This window comes from Solanum lycopersicum, chromosome 1, assembly GCF_036512215.1.
Source record: "Solanum lycopersicum chromosome 1, SLM_r2.1".
Lineage (NCBI taxonomy): Eukaryota > Viridiplantae > Streptophyta > Magnoliopsida > Solanales > Solanaceae > Solanum > Solanum lycopersicum.
The window spans coordinates 18,389,610-18,408,729 of NC_090800.1; the positions used below are offsets into that span (position 1 = coordinate 18,389,610).

At 31.3% G+C, this 19,120-nt stretch overlaps 1 protein-coding gene across 1 annotated transcript in view; it reads left to right on the forward strand.

The window, feature by feature from the left end:
- Window positions 1–460: 460 nt before the first annotated feature.
- The window catches only part of LOC138341633 (ethylene receptor 2-like), a 30,472-nt gene continuing 11,812 nt past the window's right edge, over window positions 461–19,120 (forward strand). Inside the window, exon 1 of the mRNA XM_069293112.1 lies at window positions 461–656. Coding sequence (XP_069149213.1) covers window positions 461–656 — 196 coding nt within the window. The remainder of the gene's footprint in view (window positions 657–19,120) is intronic.

Below are 19,120 nucleotides of genomic sequence, written 5' to 3' on the forward strand. Positions count from 1 at the left end.
TATTTATAAGCATGATTATATGAGACTTGTTGTGTTTCTTTTAATAAAATAGCATGTACACCTAATAATCTATTTTATCTCTCTCATATTAACTATGTCTCACTTCAATCCCCTGTCCTCAATCTTGAATCAAAATAAACTTGAGGGTCCAAACTGTGTTAATTAGAAACGAAATCTAGATATTGTCCTAACTTTTGAGGGTTATAAATTTGTATTGGTTGAGGAATTTCCTATCAAACGAGCAGATCATATTGATGAGGGATTCCAATCCTATGACAAATGGGCTAAGGCTGATGAGATAGCAAGATGCTACATTCTTGCCTCAATGGCGATGTCTTGCAACATCAACATCAGTCTATGACATCTACTTACGATATGCTCACATCTCTTACGGAGATATTTGATGAGTAGAATTGTGCTGCAAAGCAGACTGCCATGAAATCCCTTTTCACAAAAAAAAATGGCTGAAGGATTTTCTGTCAGAGAACATTTGCCAAAGTTTATGAGTAACTTGAATGAGCTGGAGATACTTGGTGTTGAGATTTTTAAGGAATCTCAAGTTGAGATGATACTTCAAAATTTACCAGACAGTTCTCAACAGTTACGCTTAAACTATAATATGAATAAGATGGACATGTCTTTAGTGGAACTCCAAAGTAAATTCGGTCTTTTCTTGGGTTTTAGGAAATGTTGCAGCTAAATAAGGATTAAGTTAGTGTTTATCAAGATAATGGGGAGCCGGCACCAGCCTTATCTTTTGTAATAATTTCGCTTTCATTTAGTAGTTTTACACTTTTAATTTTGAATAATGTTTTTATATGTTCCTTCAATAAGAAGGAATTTATTGTCTTTTTCATAACTAATGGATTATAATTATGATATTTACTTTGAGAATAACTTTATTCTTATCAAGTATAATAACCTTTTTATCCTTAGTGCTCCAAAAATAAATGATTTATTTGTGTTTGAAATTTCACATAACATGCTTCAACAAACTACACTAAACAACATTGTTGTTTCGAATAAAAGAAAATGTACTTCTCAATCAAGTACAACATATTTATGGAACTTACGTCTATGTCATATCAATATAAATTGGATTTCACGATTTGTTACTGATGGACCATTGAGTTAAATGAAAGTATAGACATACCAACTTGTGAATCATGTTTACAAGGTAAAATGACAAAGAGACCTTTCCCTTCTAAAGGAAATAGAGCGAGTAATAAGTATAAATTAATTCATTCTGATTTGTGTGACACTATGAGTACACACGCAAGAGGTTGTTTTCAGTATTTTGTGACTTCTGCAGATGATTACTCTAAATATGGATACATTTAATTGTTGCACCGCAAACCTAAATGCTTTGAAAAATACAATGAATTTAAGATTAAAACAGAGAAGCGACATGGTAAACATATCAAAAAATTATGATCTGATCATGGTGGTGAATACCTTTCTTCAGAATTGATTAAGTACTTACCACAATCAGGAATTACTTCTCAATATTCTGCCAGCCCCAGGAACACCTCAACAAAACCGTGTGGCAGAACTTAGAAATAGAACTCTTTGGGAAATGGTTAGAACAATGTTAAGTTATTCTTCTTTGCCTTTTAGATTTTGGGTATATTCCATAGAAACTGTGAATTATATTCTGAATTTTGTTTCTTCGAAATCTATACCTGTAACCACATCCGATTTGTGGAATGAGTGAAAGCCTAGCCTACGGCATATTCGAGTTTGGGGTTGTCCAACTCATGTGCTATAATGAAAAACAAATAAGTTGGAACCTAGAACAGAAGTATGCGTTTTTATTGGATATCCAAAAGGCACTAAAAGAGGTTTATTTTAATGTCCTTAGGAACAAAAGGTATTTGTCTCAACAAATGACAAGTTTCTAGAACATGACTATTTAACGAACAATGGTGCTAGAGGTAAACATGTGTTAAACAAAGGTGAAATGGTCTGGTGAACCCTTATACTTGTGTTAGTTTGTATTCGAAACCCTCTACTTACCCCTTTGTCATCTGGACCCTTATACTCAGAAATCATAATATATCAAACCCTCTGACTATTGACCTGTGTTATGTGACATTAATATGATTGAGTTGGCACAAAAGCGTTACTACACACGCTAAAAGTGCAAGTGATGTCACACGTACATTGAAAATATTATTAAAATTATAAAATAATTGATTTTGAAAAATAAAAAAAATACTTTACTTCTTCTCCCCCATCCACACTTCTTTTCAGCAATCATCCTTCTTCCCTCTCAGCCCCACACCCCATCCACGCTCCAACCTCCATTTTCCTTCTTCATATTTAAACGACCCATTCTTAGTTTTTTCTCAATTTTTGCTTTCTTTCCCACCAATTGACATTGAATTGTACATTCTAATCGATTTTCCATTTTTCCAATATATTCTCCCATCTATCTATTGCTAACGATTACGGTGACTATTACAGTTAGATTCTAGGGGGTTTATGGCACTACTTTATTATTAGTTGTGTATTTTTTGTTGGGTTTTGTTTGCCCTGATTTATTACAATAAATAGGCTTTCCTTTTAGGAAAAGGTTTTGGATTGATAATCCTTTTTCTGGTAGGAAAAGGTTTAGGACTCTATAAATAGAGGTATGTTCCTTCTAACTTAATCAGCATTCACAATGTAGTCTTAAGGGCTTTGAGAGTTTTGGTTGGGGGAGAATTTATGGGTCACAAGCTTGATAGGCTATCACTTGTGTGAACCTCCCATGTATTCCGAGTGAATTGGTTGAGGTTGTTTCCCTCTGTATTTTGTACTCTCATATTTATAGTGGATTGCTCATCTCCTTGGTGGACGTCGGTCGATTGACCGAACCACGTTAAATGTTTGTGTCTTTTGGTATATTTCTCGTTGTCTTCTTACTCGTGATCTTTTGAGATTTTCATTGCTAGCTTCCACATTACACTTGCTTATTTTTCGATACTAACATGTGGTATCAGAGCCAGATTCAATGATGGAGTCAGGTTTAGTGGTTCGATAATCGATGATTGAACCAGGTTAGAAGGAGGTGTTCATATTGACGGGTGTAGTTCTAGCTACAACCTTTTTGACATTAATGAAGATTTTGTTGGAAAAATTGTTTCAGAGAGGTTCTCTGTGTTGACACATAAATTTTGCAAAGGAGATTATGGAGGGGAGAAGCAAGTTGTTGAAGATTAAGCAAAGAAGGTGGACAAATTTATTTTGTCAGAAATTCAGGCCAAGGGGGAAATTTGTTCGGTTTTACTTGCCCTGATTTCTTACCATAAATAGGTTTTCCTTTTAGGAAAAGGTTTTGGATTGATAATCCTTTTTCTGGTAGGAAAACGTTTAGGTCTCTATAAATAGAGGTATATTCCTTCTAACTTAATCTGCATTCACAATGTAGTCTTAAGGGCTTTGAGAGTTTTGGTTAGGGGGAGCATTTATGAGTCACAAGCTTTATAGGCTATCGCTTGTGTGAACCTCCCATGTATTCCAAGTGAATTGGTTGAGGTTGTTTCCCTCTGTATTTTCTACTCGCATATTTATAGTGGATTGGTCATCTCCTTTGTGGATGTAGGTCGATTGACCGAACCACGTTAAATCTTTGTGTCTTTTTGATATATTTCTTGTTGTCTTGTTACTCGTGGTGTTTTGAGGTTTGCATTGCTAGCTTCCGCGTTACACCTTCTTATTTTTCGATCCTTACATTTTTAAGATTCAAGATTTTATTCTTCAGACTACTATTCTCAATGTCCCTTTTCTTATGTTGTTGCTTTTGTAGAGGTTGGAGGAGGAAAGAAAAATAGTGATGGAGTACAACAGAGATGAAGATGGGTGAGGGAGAAAGTATATGTGATTTCACCAGCAAAAATGGCAACGATGACGGCGACAATGGTTCTCTGGTCGATTTTGGTAATGAACAATGAAAATAGGGAGAATTAGGTGTATGAATTTCACTTTTTAAAAAGCAAAAAATAAATTAAATCTAACTTTATTTTACATTATGTTAAATAATTTTGCTTAATGATTTTTAAAAATACTTATGAAAAGATAATGATATGGAATTAATATATGTGATGTAAATATGACATGTCAATTATATAAAGCAAAGAGAGCTACATGCATGGTTGGAGGGGCTTAAAAGTCTCATTGTAACTTAGTTTAAGGGTCCAGAAGACAAATGGGAAGTACAAGAGTTCAGAATACAAACTAATACAAGTACAAGGGTTTACCAGACCATTTCGCCTTACACGAAATGTCCAAAAAAATAACGAGTAATGAATTGACAGAAAAAATTCCACACACATGTGTTGACATTCCTTTACGACCATGTAGTGGGAGATATGTCAATAGGCAATAAATTGCACCTGGGGCTGCGCAGGAGATTGCCCTAGAGAAAACTGAAGATATTTCTCTATCTCAAAGTATTGGGAGCAATGTCCAGCAACCAGCGCCTGTGGAGGAAAATGTTCATCATATTGCGGATTTAGTTCAAGAGGTAGAAAATTATGTAGAGGCTATTCATCGATAGAGTTATTAGAAATCTTGAAAGGTTTACGCTCTTGGGAGAAACATATGATAGAATCCCTAAAGATCCTAATGCATAATCATTGAATTAAACTAAAACGATACATGATAAAGATGCTGAAATATGGATTGTTGCTATGAAATCTAAAATTGAGTCTATATACTCTAATAAAGCCAGTGAATTTGTAGAACCAAATATGGGTGTCAAACCTATTAGTTGTAAGTGGATTTTTGAGAAAAAGAGAGGTGAGGATTGAAAAGTGTACTTTAAAGGTTAGGCCTGTTGTGGAAGGGTTAAATAAAAAAGAAGGAATTAATTATTAGAAAACATTTTCACCCATAGCTATGGTTAAATCCATAAGGATTATCTTGACCATTGCTTCTTATTACAACTATGAGAATTGGCAAATGGATGTCAAGACGGCTTTTCTAAACGGAAGTCTTGATGAATGCAATTATATAGTACAACCACAAGGTTTTTACAGAAAGTGGAAATGAACTCATGTTGTGTAAACTTAAGAGATCCATTTATAGATTAAATCAAGCTTCTACAACATGGAATATTTGCTTTCACAAGTCAATTCATACTTTGGGTTTTGATCAATTTGAAAATGTAACATACATCTATATGAAATGGGAAGGAAACAGAGTAGCATTTTTAATTCTCTATTTTGATTACATTTTGCTCAAAGGAAATAATGTGAGCATGTTAAATTATGTACATGAAGGGTTTGTCATCAATTTTTATAATGAAATACTTGGGAGAAGTGGCTCATATCAATAGGATCAATCTTATGCGAGATCTTAAAGAAAGGATATTAGGCCCGTGACATTTGCTTTACATTGATACTATTCTTGCGAGGTTTAGATACAAAAATAAAAAAAGAATTTCTTCCTTTTTGATATGGATTTACTTTATCAAAGGACCAGTTGCCCAAAATGACTGATGAGATAGAGAGAATGAAGGTGGTCCCTTACGCATCAACTGTAGGGAGTCTCATTTATGCTATGTTATGTACTAGACCGAGTATCTATTTTGTTGTTGGCATGTTAGTAGATTTCAATCTAATCCTCGGCAAGAACATTGGAGAACAGTTAAACCTATAATCAAGTACCTGAAAAGGACTACAGAATACATGTTTGTTTTCCATCCTGAAAATCTCGTATCTATTGGGTATATAGATTCAGATTTTGCATTCAGCTACAAATTAAAGATAGTCAACCTCAAGATATATATTTACTCTTGAAGATGGAGCCTTAATATGGAGGATTATCAAGAAATCTTGTGTTGATATATGATTCAATTATGGAAGCTTAATATGTAGTTGCCCCAAAGGCGGTTGTTTGTCTCAGAAACTTTCATAATGATGTTGGAGTGGTTCTTTCAGTTGAAACACCAATCATACTTTATTGTGATAATAGTTGTGTAGTTACTAAATCGAAAGAACCGCGACGCCATAAAAGGAGTAAGCACATTGAGAGGAAATATCATTTGATTCATGATATAACTCAAAGGAGTGATGTGAGAGTATTGGAGATTGAATCGAAGAACAATTTGGTAGACCTATTTAAAAAAGGCTTACCTCAGAAGGCTTTTGATAAGCATGTGGAAGGAATGGGTGTTAAAATTGTGAATGCATGGTTAAAAATCTAAGTGGGAGATTGTTGAGATATACTATTGACCATGTAATTGTATTATAGTAATTTTTATTTAATCCCTTGTAAAAAAAATAATGTTATGTATTTAATATAATTAGTTTTTTAAAAATTTGATCATTGTGTATATATATGTCCATTGCTTACATAGTAGACAATTTTTGATGGAGTATCTTAAATCATACGCGGAAGATTAAAATTATCGGTGCATATAAGTTATAAATTTATGTTTATGATCAAACATGAAGTACCACGAATATCTTGCTGATCGTAGCACAATGAAATTTATTTTGATCTTAATTATGAGAATGGTTAAATTTCAATTTTCTGTGCTAGTGCATTTTGTATGTATTGAACTGACCAATTAGAGATATTTATTGATTTTCTAAATATTTATAAATAATCTAGTCCACTACAGTACTTATACACTAAATCTTTATATAATTATTATAATGTATGCAATTTATTTTATTGTTTTAATCTGTTAAAATGTGAGACTTCTTAATGAGTCAATTAATTCTTAATAGATTAGATAATGACAAATTACATTAGAGAATAATAATAAGTTGATACAGCTGTGTCTCGGTCCCGAGTTGAAGATACCTCTTTATGGTTACTTATAAGTTTTCACGTGAAAACCCTGCAGGTGGATGTTATATCCGTCATGTGAAATAAGTTGAGTAAACATAATAAAATATTAATTTAGTTAATGAATTAACTTTTCAAAAAATTTATTTCAAGTGATTGGTGTCAGTAATTCGAACACAGAACGTTAAATAAGATGTAGTGGTAGATTTCAAAATTAAATTGAGGAGTGAAATTACAAATATTTAGTTGAATAATTTGTAATTTATTGTGATATGGTTAATTGGTTCATTTAAGAATTATTGTCGTAATTAAAAGTCTCTATTAAATAAATCTACGGTCCCTACTATGCTTGGTTAATTGACCAAGTTTGAAAAGAAGGACAAATTAATTTAATTGTTCATCTTCTTTAAATGATGAATTATTTGAGAGTCAAATATTGAGTTAATGCCAAAAACATCTGGCCTTTAATGGATGAAAATGTTTTTTGTATTAATCTCAATTTATTCTCATTTTGAATGATCCTCTTGATTGCTCATTAAGGCTGAAATTTACTTGGTTTTTCCTATTAATTTTTTGGTTGGAAAACTAGTATAAATATTCTTGATGTGGCATGAAAGAAACCATCTCTTCAAAGAAGTAATACTTTCCCACACAAAAAACTTGGTAGTAATAATACACCAGGAAATAGGAGAAGATTGTAGCTCTGGATCCTTAACATCTGGACGGCTTTTATAGAAGTTTCAAAAGGTTTGTCTTCTTCTAAATCCGTTCATGCTATATTGTTTAGTCTATATGTAAAATTTTTGTTCTTGCATATAGCTTCCGTTGTGCATATTCTTACAATTCCTAGCTCCGCCCACTAATTAAAGTTGTAAGGCTAGGTGTATGCATTGTTGGGTTACAACAAGTAATCTTAAAGTGCTGATATTTTCTCAATTCTCAGATTTTGAACATATACATTATTATATGGAAATTATGGGAGAGAAAAAATTCAAGAAAACTTGAATGAAATAATACCTATAAGTGGATAATTTATCAAATCTAATTGACAAATAATCATATGATTAGACTCTAGAAAGTATTTCCTTCACGTTTTCTTGAACTTTTTCTATTCCATAATTCCTATATAATAATGGATGATAATGCACACTATATATTTTGAAGCTTTGAGGACTGAGAGCATGTCCACCACTTTAAGGTTACTTGTTGTAGATTTAACTCATCCACATGCACAAGACACAAACTATCTCTATTGCCTTAAAACTATAGGAGATTTTAGAGATAAATGTCTCATTGTGTCCTTATAATCACCACAACACTAACATTATATACTAAATTGATTTTACTGTGAAATAGTGATTACAAATAAATGTCTCATTTTTGCCTTTTATCCATATATGCTCATATAGTTGTGTTGATCATGTTTCTTTCCATCATCCCCTTGTAGATTTTATTGTGAAATTATCATTTACACTTCTTGGATGTCCTTACTTTGACACTTTGTGAAAGACTTCCCTAAATAAGTGCTAATTTAATATACATTCATATTTTTATATTATAATTATTGTAATCTATTCCTCAAAAACATTCCACCGATGACCTTGTGGTTTTGTAGGGCTTTATTGAATTCAAATCTTTTATTATGGATTTTGATACTTAATGTATGTAAGGGCGTAGAGTCCATGCTTATTTTTTTTCTCCAACCCTCATACTTGCACACCTTAAGAGTTATTTACATAATTGTGTATTCGTATATCACTTTTTGTACTATTTAATATATGGCTGAATTGCAATTTTTTTCTTTGTAGACGACTTGAGATGATATACAAAAGCTTGCTAGAATTATATTATAAATATGTAGTCCAACTAATATTAAAGAAATTTCAAACTTCAAATCTAGATAAGAATCTACGTTAAAAGAAATTTCTAGTTATGTTTTTTTTTGGCATAGTGGTTACATGTCCCTTGAATATGCAGTAGATGGGATCTTATTGGTAAAAATCAATGTGTTTAGGTTTACACATTTGTGTTAGGGAATGTGAGTTGGATGATAAATAGTGAATTTTTCCATCTAAATCACAACCTAAACTTTCTCAGTCACTTAAAAAATGTATAATCTATATTGCACAATAAACATAACTCACTATTTCCTCACAAGTCACATGTTGGAATTAGTCATGATCTAAATCACCCAAACAGGCATGGATGTTTTGCAAGGTAAACAATAATGAGGCTAATATGTGTACAACATTGTCCTCAAGATAGAACAAACATGCCTTATGTTTTTTGTGATGTTAGGTAATGAAAATTTACCGTCAAAAGCTAAAAAAAACAAGGATTATTCAGGGAAAGAACAGTACATGTTTTAAATAACTCGGGAATGCTGAGAGGAAGTTCAAATAATGAATTCGCACAAAGTACTAATTCAATTTGATATTAATTCATGGAAAAAGCAGTACATGTTTTAGATAACTCGATAGACTACTATGCAATAATTATCAATATTCTCACAAAGTAGTAATTCAATTTGGTAATAGTGTGACAGAGATATCAAGTTAAAGGAGAAATCTATTGTGGCAAATTCGATACACACTCAGTTAGGATAATGTTGAACAAAAATATCATTCATGAATTTTTAGTTCAATGGTAACTTCAAAAATAATTGTAAGATTTGAGAGAAAGTTAACAAAACATACCGTAGAAATGGTTGAACTTCTTCACAATTTCTCAAGATATAAAGAGCTTGTTTTAGCTCAAGCTCTTCAAAACTTCTCGATGTATCTTTTTATAAAGGAGAACACTTTTGTTCAAATATTAATAATACATTGTATATATTTCTTAGCATGATGAACTTCATAATTCCTGTATTAATTTCTTTGAACTTGCATGTAAATATCTAGAGCAAACTATTAGACATATACCCTTCCTCCATACACCTTTCTGGTTGGTTTTTATACGAACATAACATTTTAATATGCATAAAGAGATGCATGATATAATATACGCACTCAAACATCTTAGCATGAAAAATTAACAAGCTACATAAAATTAAATAAAAAATATAAATTAAATCATACTTCTCAATTGGATACACCCACAATTTCGTACAAGCCTACAAAACATAACCTTTCTCAGAAGATGAATGACTAAATACAACATAACGTCACTGGTAGAAACAATTTTTTTCAAATTTACTTACTGTGATTGGAATTTTGTATTCATGTTGATCAAACACATCAATCATTGGTGTTTCAAACACAATTCTTTGAACAATATACTTAACTTTGTGATATCCTCAAAAACATTGCTTGGAATGACTCGTATAATGATAAGAGGAAGTAGTTGTACCAATGAAATATGTGAATCATGATTCTTTAATCCATTAATATCACGATCCTGTGACTTCACCCGCTATGATAAATTGGAAGAATAATCATTTAGAACCTTAACCACTTTCAAAAACTTGCATACTTTAGACTTCTCATCTGGTGATAAAGAATAACATGTCGCTGGGTAATACCATCTTTCATCTCTGTAAGCTAGATAGCAAATAAAGGGCTCATATAAGAATTTCTAAGAAATCTCACTAGATTGGGGGCAAAACAACTACGAAATAAAATAATTTAACCTCATTCACATAGAAGTGTATGTTCTTTGTTTCGTTTAAGATACATATATCATTAACAATAAGTTTCTATTACATATTCATGGAAAAATAAGCCATTTGTATCTTTCGGTAAAATTTTGGAAGAAATTTTAACCTAGTTCGCTAATTTCTGGACCATATCTACCATTTTAACTAACAAATTTGGACACAAGCTCCACTTAGTATCTGCCCGTTCGGTACATTTTTACTTGTACATTATTAATTTGACATACCTTTTAAGGAGCAATAAGATGGTTGTTACATTTGATTATAGTAGATAGAAGAGTATAAGTTCCAACTAAAACAAAGAATCTAGCCGAGATATATCATGACATATTTAGTTTGACTCGATCTTAGTTTGTCAGAGGGTGTAACGAAAGCTTAACGCATCTATATAGAGGATTAGAATAGAGGATTAAAATCAGATTAATTTCATTCCATTGTATATCTATAATAAGATAAACTGAAACTTATTCCGAGCCATATTAGGGAAAAATTAAATAAATCCACAATAAAAATAGTTAAAAAGGATAGACCATCATTGTCTTTAAACCATCGATAAACCATTACATTAAGGATTTTCTCATTCTTAGCATACCCTTACAATGTTGGTGCAGTAATAAACCAATGATTAGACATCAAGTTAAAGTAAAATTTACAATATAATAAATTTAGATAGACAAAGAGGAAACAAATTTACCCTTGATGTGATGATACAGAAAGAGATCAAAATGAGGTTGAGCCTTGAGCTTTGAAAGGAAAATTCCAGAGTTGAAGGGTCACTTGAGAAGCAAATTGAGGATAATATAGAGTTAACTTTGTCTCCCATATTTAGAGATTTAGGATTTTCATTTTTTATACCAAATACGGGAAATATGGTCAACTATATGAGCATAGAATCTACCACAACAAAGGTGTTTAGTTGTGTTTTTTTGGGATTGTATATTATGTCAAAGTTGTATAACATACACTTTTGTCCCAATCTAAATGCATATTAATTATTATATTTTCATTTTTAACTTCAAAAAAATATACAAACAAATAATAATTCATGTTTTACTTTTAGTCTTAATTATTATTATTTTTTTAAAAAAAGACCTAAACAACTATTTATATGAATATTCCAGTAAAATACTAATATCAATCATTATTATTAATATATGTGGAATGTTCAAAGTAGATGGGTAAAAAAAGAAGGGAGTAATACATGTAATATTCTTTCGTTCAAATTTCATAATTTCCAAATTAAACAAATAATTTATCGATTGATAAAAAAAATATAACTACAATTTAATATATTATTGATCTTTTTTAAAAGTGTGAATACAATTAAGGTGAGACATTCTATCTAATACTGGAGAAAAGTAACTTGAGGTGCTACATATTGTGTTATTGAACCTCTTCTACCGAATATATTTATTTAACTACCTTAGTCAGAGATATTTATGTCACGACCCAGCCCATCGGGCCGTGAGGGTACCCACTCTAACACCTAAGTACGAGACCCTCATATTCTAATAGATAAACTTGCGAAAATTTTAAGAAAAACAGAGATAATTATAATAATATTTTTTTATAAATGACATCTTCATATACACTTTTAGTTAAAACTTGTTAAGTAATTTAACAAATTCTTTTGATCTAGTCTAAATAGGTATGAGAGACACTAAGAGTACAAACTGGACAAAATAACAAGGACACAACTTCCACCATGCGCAAAGGAAAAGTAGAAGCAACTGAGGAATTCTTCGTCATCACCTAATGAAACATCACCAATCATGCATCCAGACTATGTCAAAAGACATAGCAAGAGTAGTATAAGAACAAACACATGTATTAGTAGGCATCATCGGTCAACTTGACGTCCACCACATAACTTAAAAAAAGACTAGAAAGATCACGAAATAAGACACCCGCTTCTCCACATTCTCAAACAACTTACCAGGTTCTTGATCATAGTCTTTCTAACACATTAACAAACCCCTGATTTCACCCAGAACACTCCAACTAACCGCTCACAATGAACTCTTACTTCCTAGATACATTACCCAAACATGGTCACATGATACACTACAATTACGTTACCATTAACGTTAGATCCACCTAACATATTTCATCACATACGCTACCTCTACTCCTCTTTCACATTTAAAACATACGAACAACCCTCGATATCCATTACTCATTCTTTGAACCCTTTTCCCTTCCACTATACTCCAAAAGTTCGCTCAATACAAGGAAAATCAAATATAAACTGTCATAAACATTTACCTAGTAAGTGCAATATATGTAACTCAACACAACCATATCATTACATGCACATATAGAACATATACAATAACATTGACATGAAGAATAACAACGTATTTCATTTTCCTGAACTAAACAATTATATCAAGTAGTTGATCCTCTCATGGCACTCAAATCGAAACTGTTAGTCTACCGGAACTTGGTACCTGATCACATAGTTATGCCAGAACGTGGAAATTCGATCCCGATTTCTTTTATGACGGAACGTGGCAATTCGATCCTAGTCAGTTATGTCAGAACATGACAATTTCATATGACTGGTTAGTAACATCATATGAAATAATATTGACAAAAATACATATTATTACCAAAGTATATCATTAATGAAAGTAGTTGATAAGACAAATATTGAACGCATTGATTAATCACTATATTATGAGTGATAAATCACTATTATCATTAATGGAAATAGTTGAAAGATACATATAACACACATTAATTATCACTTTATAAATATAAGTACCAACATGAACAAGAAAATCAAAAGCACAAAAAGAAACAAAAAGCCTCACAATATGATTACTTATTTCTTTCTCTTTTTCTACTTAGTTTTTCATCATTGATTAATTCATGACAAGAAGATATTGTTGTTATAGTGAGTAATCAAACTACAAATACAGTGAAGGCAAAGTATTCTCTAGAGGGATAAGTACCTACAAGTACATTTTGTTGGAATCAAGACAACTTTATAACCTCATAATACCCTTTGAACCCCAAGAAAATAATACCTTTTCTAGTGAGATGAAATTATCCGAAAAAACACAGGATTTTCAAGTTATTTTACTCAAATAACAAGAAAACTTGTCGCGATAGATATGAAGATTGTGAGTGGAAAATATTTGAAGACGGATTGTGCATGTTATCATCAAACAATTGTGTTATGTTCAAATGTGATACTAATCATTAATCATCTAGAAAAATTATTAGTGAATCGATTAAATATGTTATACGTAATGCATTAAGATATATGTAAAATAATCCTTAATGAATATATATTTCCTTTTCTTGAAAAGTTATGACTTTTATTAAAAGTTGTGACTTCATGAAAATTTGCGACTTTTATGAAAAGTTACGACCTTTAGGAAGAGTTACGACTTTTATGAAGAGTTGTAACTTTTACGAAAAGTTGCAACTTCTATGTAAGGTTGTATCATTTACGAAGGGTTGCAACTTTTTCAAATAGTGGTGACCTACACTTTTTTTAATATAAATAGAGGGATTTTTTACCACTATAATTATTAGGTTTTTTTTTCGTTATATGCGAGTCGAATTCAAATAAATTAATTATGCTTCTTATGAAGTTTGTCTCAGTCCTTAAAGGTTTCTTCCTCCTACTTCATGGAGATTAATCTTTACTATAAGTCAAGATTATTCATGTAACTATGACAATTTCTTTTTACTATTTTTGTGACATTTTTAAACTCTATTATAAAAATCAGATGATTGAAGTTGATCTTCTCTTTCTTCCTTTCCTATAGGCTTCTTCATATAAACAAAGAAAAATGGTTTTAATCGTTATGTGATATTATGACTCTTGTACCTCTCAGTCCAAAACTAATAAAACTGAAATGGTTCAATACATTATATTTGGTTCTTTCATCGAAAAACTTTTATTTCTTCCACTATATCTGTAGATTTTTTTGCTATAAGGGAGTTGAATTTAAATACGTTAGTTAAGCTTCTTATGAAGTGTGTTTCATTCCTCGACGTTTTCTTTTACCTATATAATGAAGCTTCATCTTTTACTGTAAGTCATAGCAATCATGCATCTATTTCATTTTCTTTTAGCTATTTTGGTGTCTTCTTTTCTAACTCAGTTAAAAATTTCAGTGAGGATAATTGAAAATTAATCTATTATTTTGTCTCTTTCAATAGTTTTATTCATATACCAAATAAAACATTAAAAAATAAAACATTAAAACTAAAGGACACTCTGCGAAATTTACTTTTAAAAAATATACATATTCTTTTAAAATAACTTAAAGTGAAAAGATAACAAATTAATTTTTAAAATGTTAAAGTGAGAAAGAAATTAAAATAAATATTCTATGACGAAAGAAAGAAAAATAAGTAAATGTATATAAGTTTTATAATCAATAAATATGTGTACTAACTAATAATAAAATTACTAATCAATTTATGCACTTATCACTTTTCTTCAAGTGCGTGTGCACATTCTTTATGCCATGTTAACATATGTAGTATATTATTCCATTTAAAATTAGTTTGGGGGGGGGGGGGGGAGTAATAGGGCCTAGTTAAATTTAGGTGTGTCTTTGATATTTTGGTCATAATCCACAGGAGTATTTGTAACTTATGTAACATCTAGGCCAGTTCTCTACCCAATTTATTACCCCATTATCTTCCTATTTATTTCAAGAGAGAATTTCTCCCCTATAAATAATGATGGTCTTACTCCATTAGCAGAACATTGAGAATAATTGTCTTTTTCTTAGTAACTGAATGTGGTCATCCATGACCATAACTTCTCACTGAAACTCCATTATTTTATCTCTTTTATGTTTTGTAATTCATGTAAAATCTAGGTCATTTATCTGCCAAATTTACAACCACATAATCTTCCTACTCATTGCAAAGAAAAATTTGTCCCCTATAAATAGTGATGCTCTTTCTTTTTTAGCAGAACATTGAAGTAATTGTCTCTTGTATAGTGACTAAACATGGTCAGCCATATTGACCACAATTTCTCATTGAAACTCCATTATGTTACGACCGAGTTCCATCATTATAGAAAATCTAAAAAAATGCGGAAAAATTTGAAGCTGGAAAACCTTTTTGTAGTATTTGGAAATTTTCCAACCTTGTCCAGATTTGGACAAAATTAGAGTCATTAGGGTGCAGAGAAATTTAGTATCAATCGGGTGATTTATTTATAATTTTGATTTAATGAGGGAATATATAACTCATCAAGTAATTCATACGACTTTATGGAATTGAATTTGGCTGAGTAGAACTCTCGAAATCGATCTAAGCGCGAAATGGATTTTCTAACTGTAGTTGGTTAGAGGGGTGTTGTGAAATGGGGGTCTTGCAATTATTAGAATCACACACTGTTTCGTGCAAGCCGCTTTGGCGTTGGGTTTTTTCGCTGTGGTTGTGTCGTTGTGGCGGGAGAAACACAACTTATAATTGTAAATAAACCCCTAAGCGACTTTATTTTGCACTTTTCAATTTTGAGAGATAGGGAACGAACACCAAGCGAGTTTTGACAGTTTTCAATATTTCTTGAGGCTAAAGGTTAGATTTTCACTCTCCAAATCCATTTTCAATCTGTTGAATGTAATAGAATAGGTAATTATCAACGGGGGAGGGTTTTGAATTGGAAACCGTTGTGGAAAAAGCCATATTGGATACTTGGGATCATGGGTATGATCTAGGATTGTTACAATTGTTAGTAATTCGAGTAATTAGTGTTTTTTATTGATTCTTGTATTATACTGATTTTTTGTAAATCAAGAACAAGCAAAACAAATCCGAAAAGGGAAAGACTTAAGGTTTCAAGCTTGTTTCGAGGTAGGTGATGGTTGTGATTCTACTGTGTGATATATGTTGGTTCGTGCTTCATTTTGATGCATGTATGTATGTAAACATTGCATCGTTGATCACATTTATTGTAAATGAATATGAAGGAATACCTATATTCCATGAATCATTCTTGATTGTATGATATTGAGAATATACTTGTGCTTTTTATTATGGTATGTTGAAAGAATCTATTGTCACGTTTCGGCATAACTAACTGGGATCGGTTTTCATATTCCAGCACAAAGATGGGATCAATTGTCATGTTCCGGCACAACTATTTGATCGGGTACCACGTTCCTGTATGCTAACAATTTGAGTTTAGATTCTATGAGAGTACCAAATACTTTACATAATTGTATATCTTGAGAATTATGAAATTGTACGTTGTTAATAGATATTGATAATATTGTATATGTTCGATACTTCGCATGTTTATGATGTTGTATTCACTGCTTATGTTACGTTTAGTATAATAGTCAAGTGATCCTACTAGTACACTCTGGTTGTGTATTGATACTGAACTTGCTCTTATTTTTGTTGAGTATAGGGCATCTTCAGGCGACCATTGACAAACCTCGTCTAGAAGATTAGTGATCTCATGCAAATTCAAGTGTTAACCAATTCTTTCGGGCTGCCATGAGTTCTCTTTTCGTCTATGTCCACATTTCAGACTTAAAGCTCTTCTAGTTAGTTAATAATTCATTAGTTTGGGGTTGTATCCCTTCTTGTTTAGAATTTGGTTCCTCGTTTAGTTGTTTTGATACATTGACTTTGAGGTTCTAGGGGTTGTTCTTCCGCATTAGTTTGGTTAGTTGTTTGTTAAAACCTTAGAGTTTATAGGTACTCCATTTTTAATGTCATTTGAACCTGCTTTCGTATCTTTAAATACTTTAGTTTTCACAAAATTATTAGTTTGGGTTGTATTAATGGTTCTTCCATTTAAGGGTTAGTGAGGGTGTCAATCACGACTCTGGATTGTGACACATTATTTCACTCATTACTCTATCTTTCTATGTGTTCTATCTCATATAACCTCTACGTCATTTATATACCAAATTTAGTACCCCCCTCTTCTTCTTATTCACTGCAAGAAATAATGTCTCTCATATAAATAGTGATAGTCGTACATTGTTAGCACAACGATGGAGTAATTGACATTTATTTAGTGACTGAACATGATCAACCATATTGGACATAACTTCTCATTGAACTCTATTATTTCACTCATTATTCTATATTTTTATGTCTTAAAACTCATGTAACCTCTAGGTTATTTGTCTATCCAATTTAATACTCCATAATCTTCCTATTCATGGCAAGAAAGAATGTCTTCACTACAAATAATGATGATCCTACTTTTTCCATGCATAAGAATATATAGAGTGCATAAAAATGAGTAAATAAAAGTTGTTATTAGTTGAAGAAAGTTTTTCTTTTTATGAAGCTTTGGATTCAATTGTTGTCTCACATTTTTTGACTTACACTTTGACATTGAGGTATGTTCTCCCGAGGAGAGAAGTTAAGAAATTATTGCGAGACTGGTTACAGAACTTGTTGTTATGGACTTAAATCTCCCTAAAAAGAGAGAGATATATTCATGTCTCAACCTGAATTTTTTTTCATTCTTTTATTTTCAATTGTAATGTTGTAATTTCACAAACAAAACTACTTGACTTCCCATATAAATATATATCATCCTGTAATTATTTTATATTTTATAAACAAAAACTATACTATCTAATCAGTTGAAGGATATCTATGCATAAACCTAAATTTCTTTTCTCTATTGCTATTTTATTGTCATATTTTTTCTCCTTACAACAATGTTACGAAATTTTCTTTTGAATCGTAGGTCTATTAGAAATATTTTTCTTATAACACAAAGACATGGGTATAATATGTGTACATCTTAATTTTTACCCTATTCAAACTCACTTGTGAGATTACACTGAATGTTCACTACTAGAAAAATTGACCTCAAAAGAGGTCTAAATAAACCCATATTTTGAATTGTGGATTAATTAGAAAAAAAACTCATTATCTCGTAAAGGTAGGGATAAGATATGTGTACATTGTACCTCCTAGATTCAACTGTAAGATGAATATGTTTTTCACTACTAAAATTTGATATTGCGCAAGACTTCATTAACATCAAGGTAAGGTGATGTTAAAAAAATTGATCATACATTTTGACAAATTGCCTTACAAAAAGTCATGGTGATCATCAGAAAATTGTCCTCAAACCTTGATGAATCACCATAATATTTTTAGTATTAACGATAATATTATATTTTTTAATTTATTTCTTGATATATTTGGGATAGTTCTGAAGAAAGTTGAACTGATACATTCCCTAATAGTATTGTTGAGCTCTGCCCATTTATAATTTGTATTTCATCATTATCTTGCTATTAAACTAAAACTATGCTCATGAAGACTCAACGATATAGTAATGTGTATGTAGAACTTTTCCAGCCCATTTCAATGGAATATTTTTTTATGAATCATGAATAGCTTGGTTCTGCGGGTTGATATCTCTCTTTTCAAAAAGGTCAAACACGGTGAAGTTTGGCATTTTAGCTAAGTAACTTTGTGAGAATTAACCAATTATGGGATAACGAGTGATGAATTTGTAGAAGTGGTATCTATGAGGAACAAAAACGTGAAGGACACTAGGATAACAATTTAGAATGCTAATTTATCTATTAATATCTTCTTAAATTCATTTTAAAGGTTAGTTAACATTTCTTTTTCATGACCTTTCTAGTAAAATTATAACTTAAAGAACTCTTAATTACCATTCCTGTATTCCATTATACTAATCTAGGAGTTATTCAT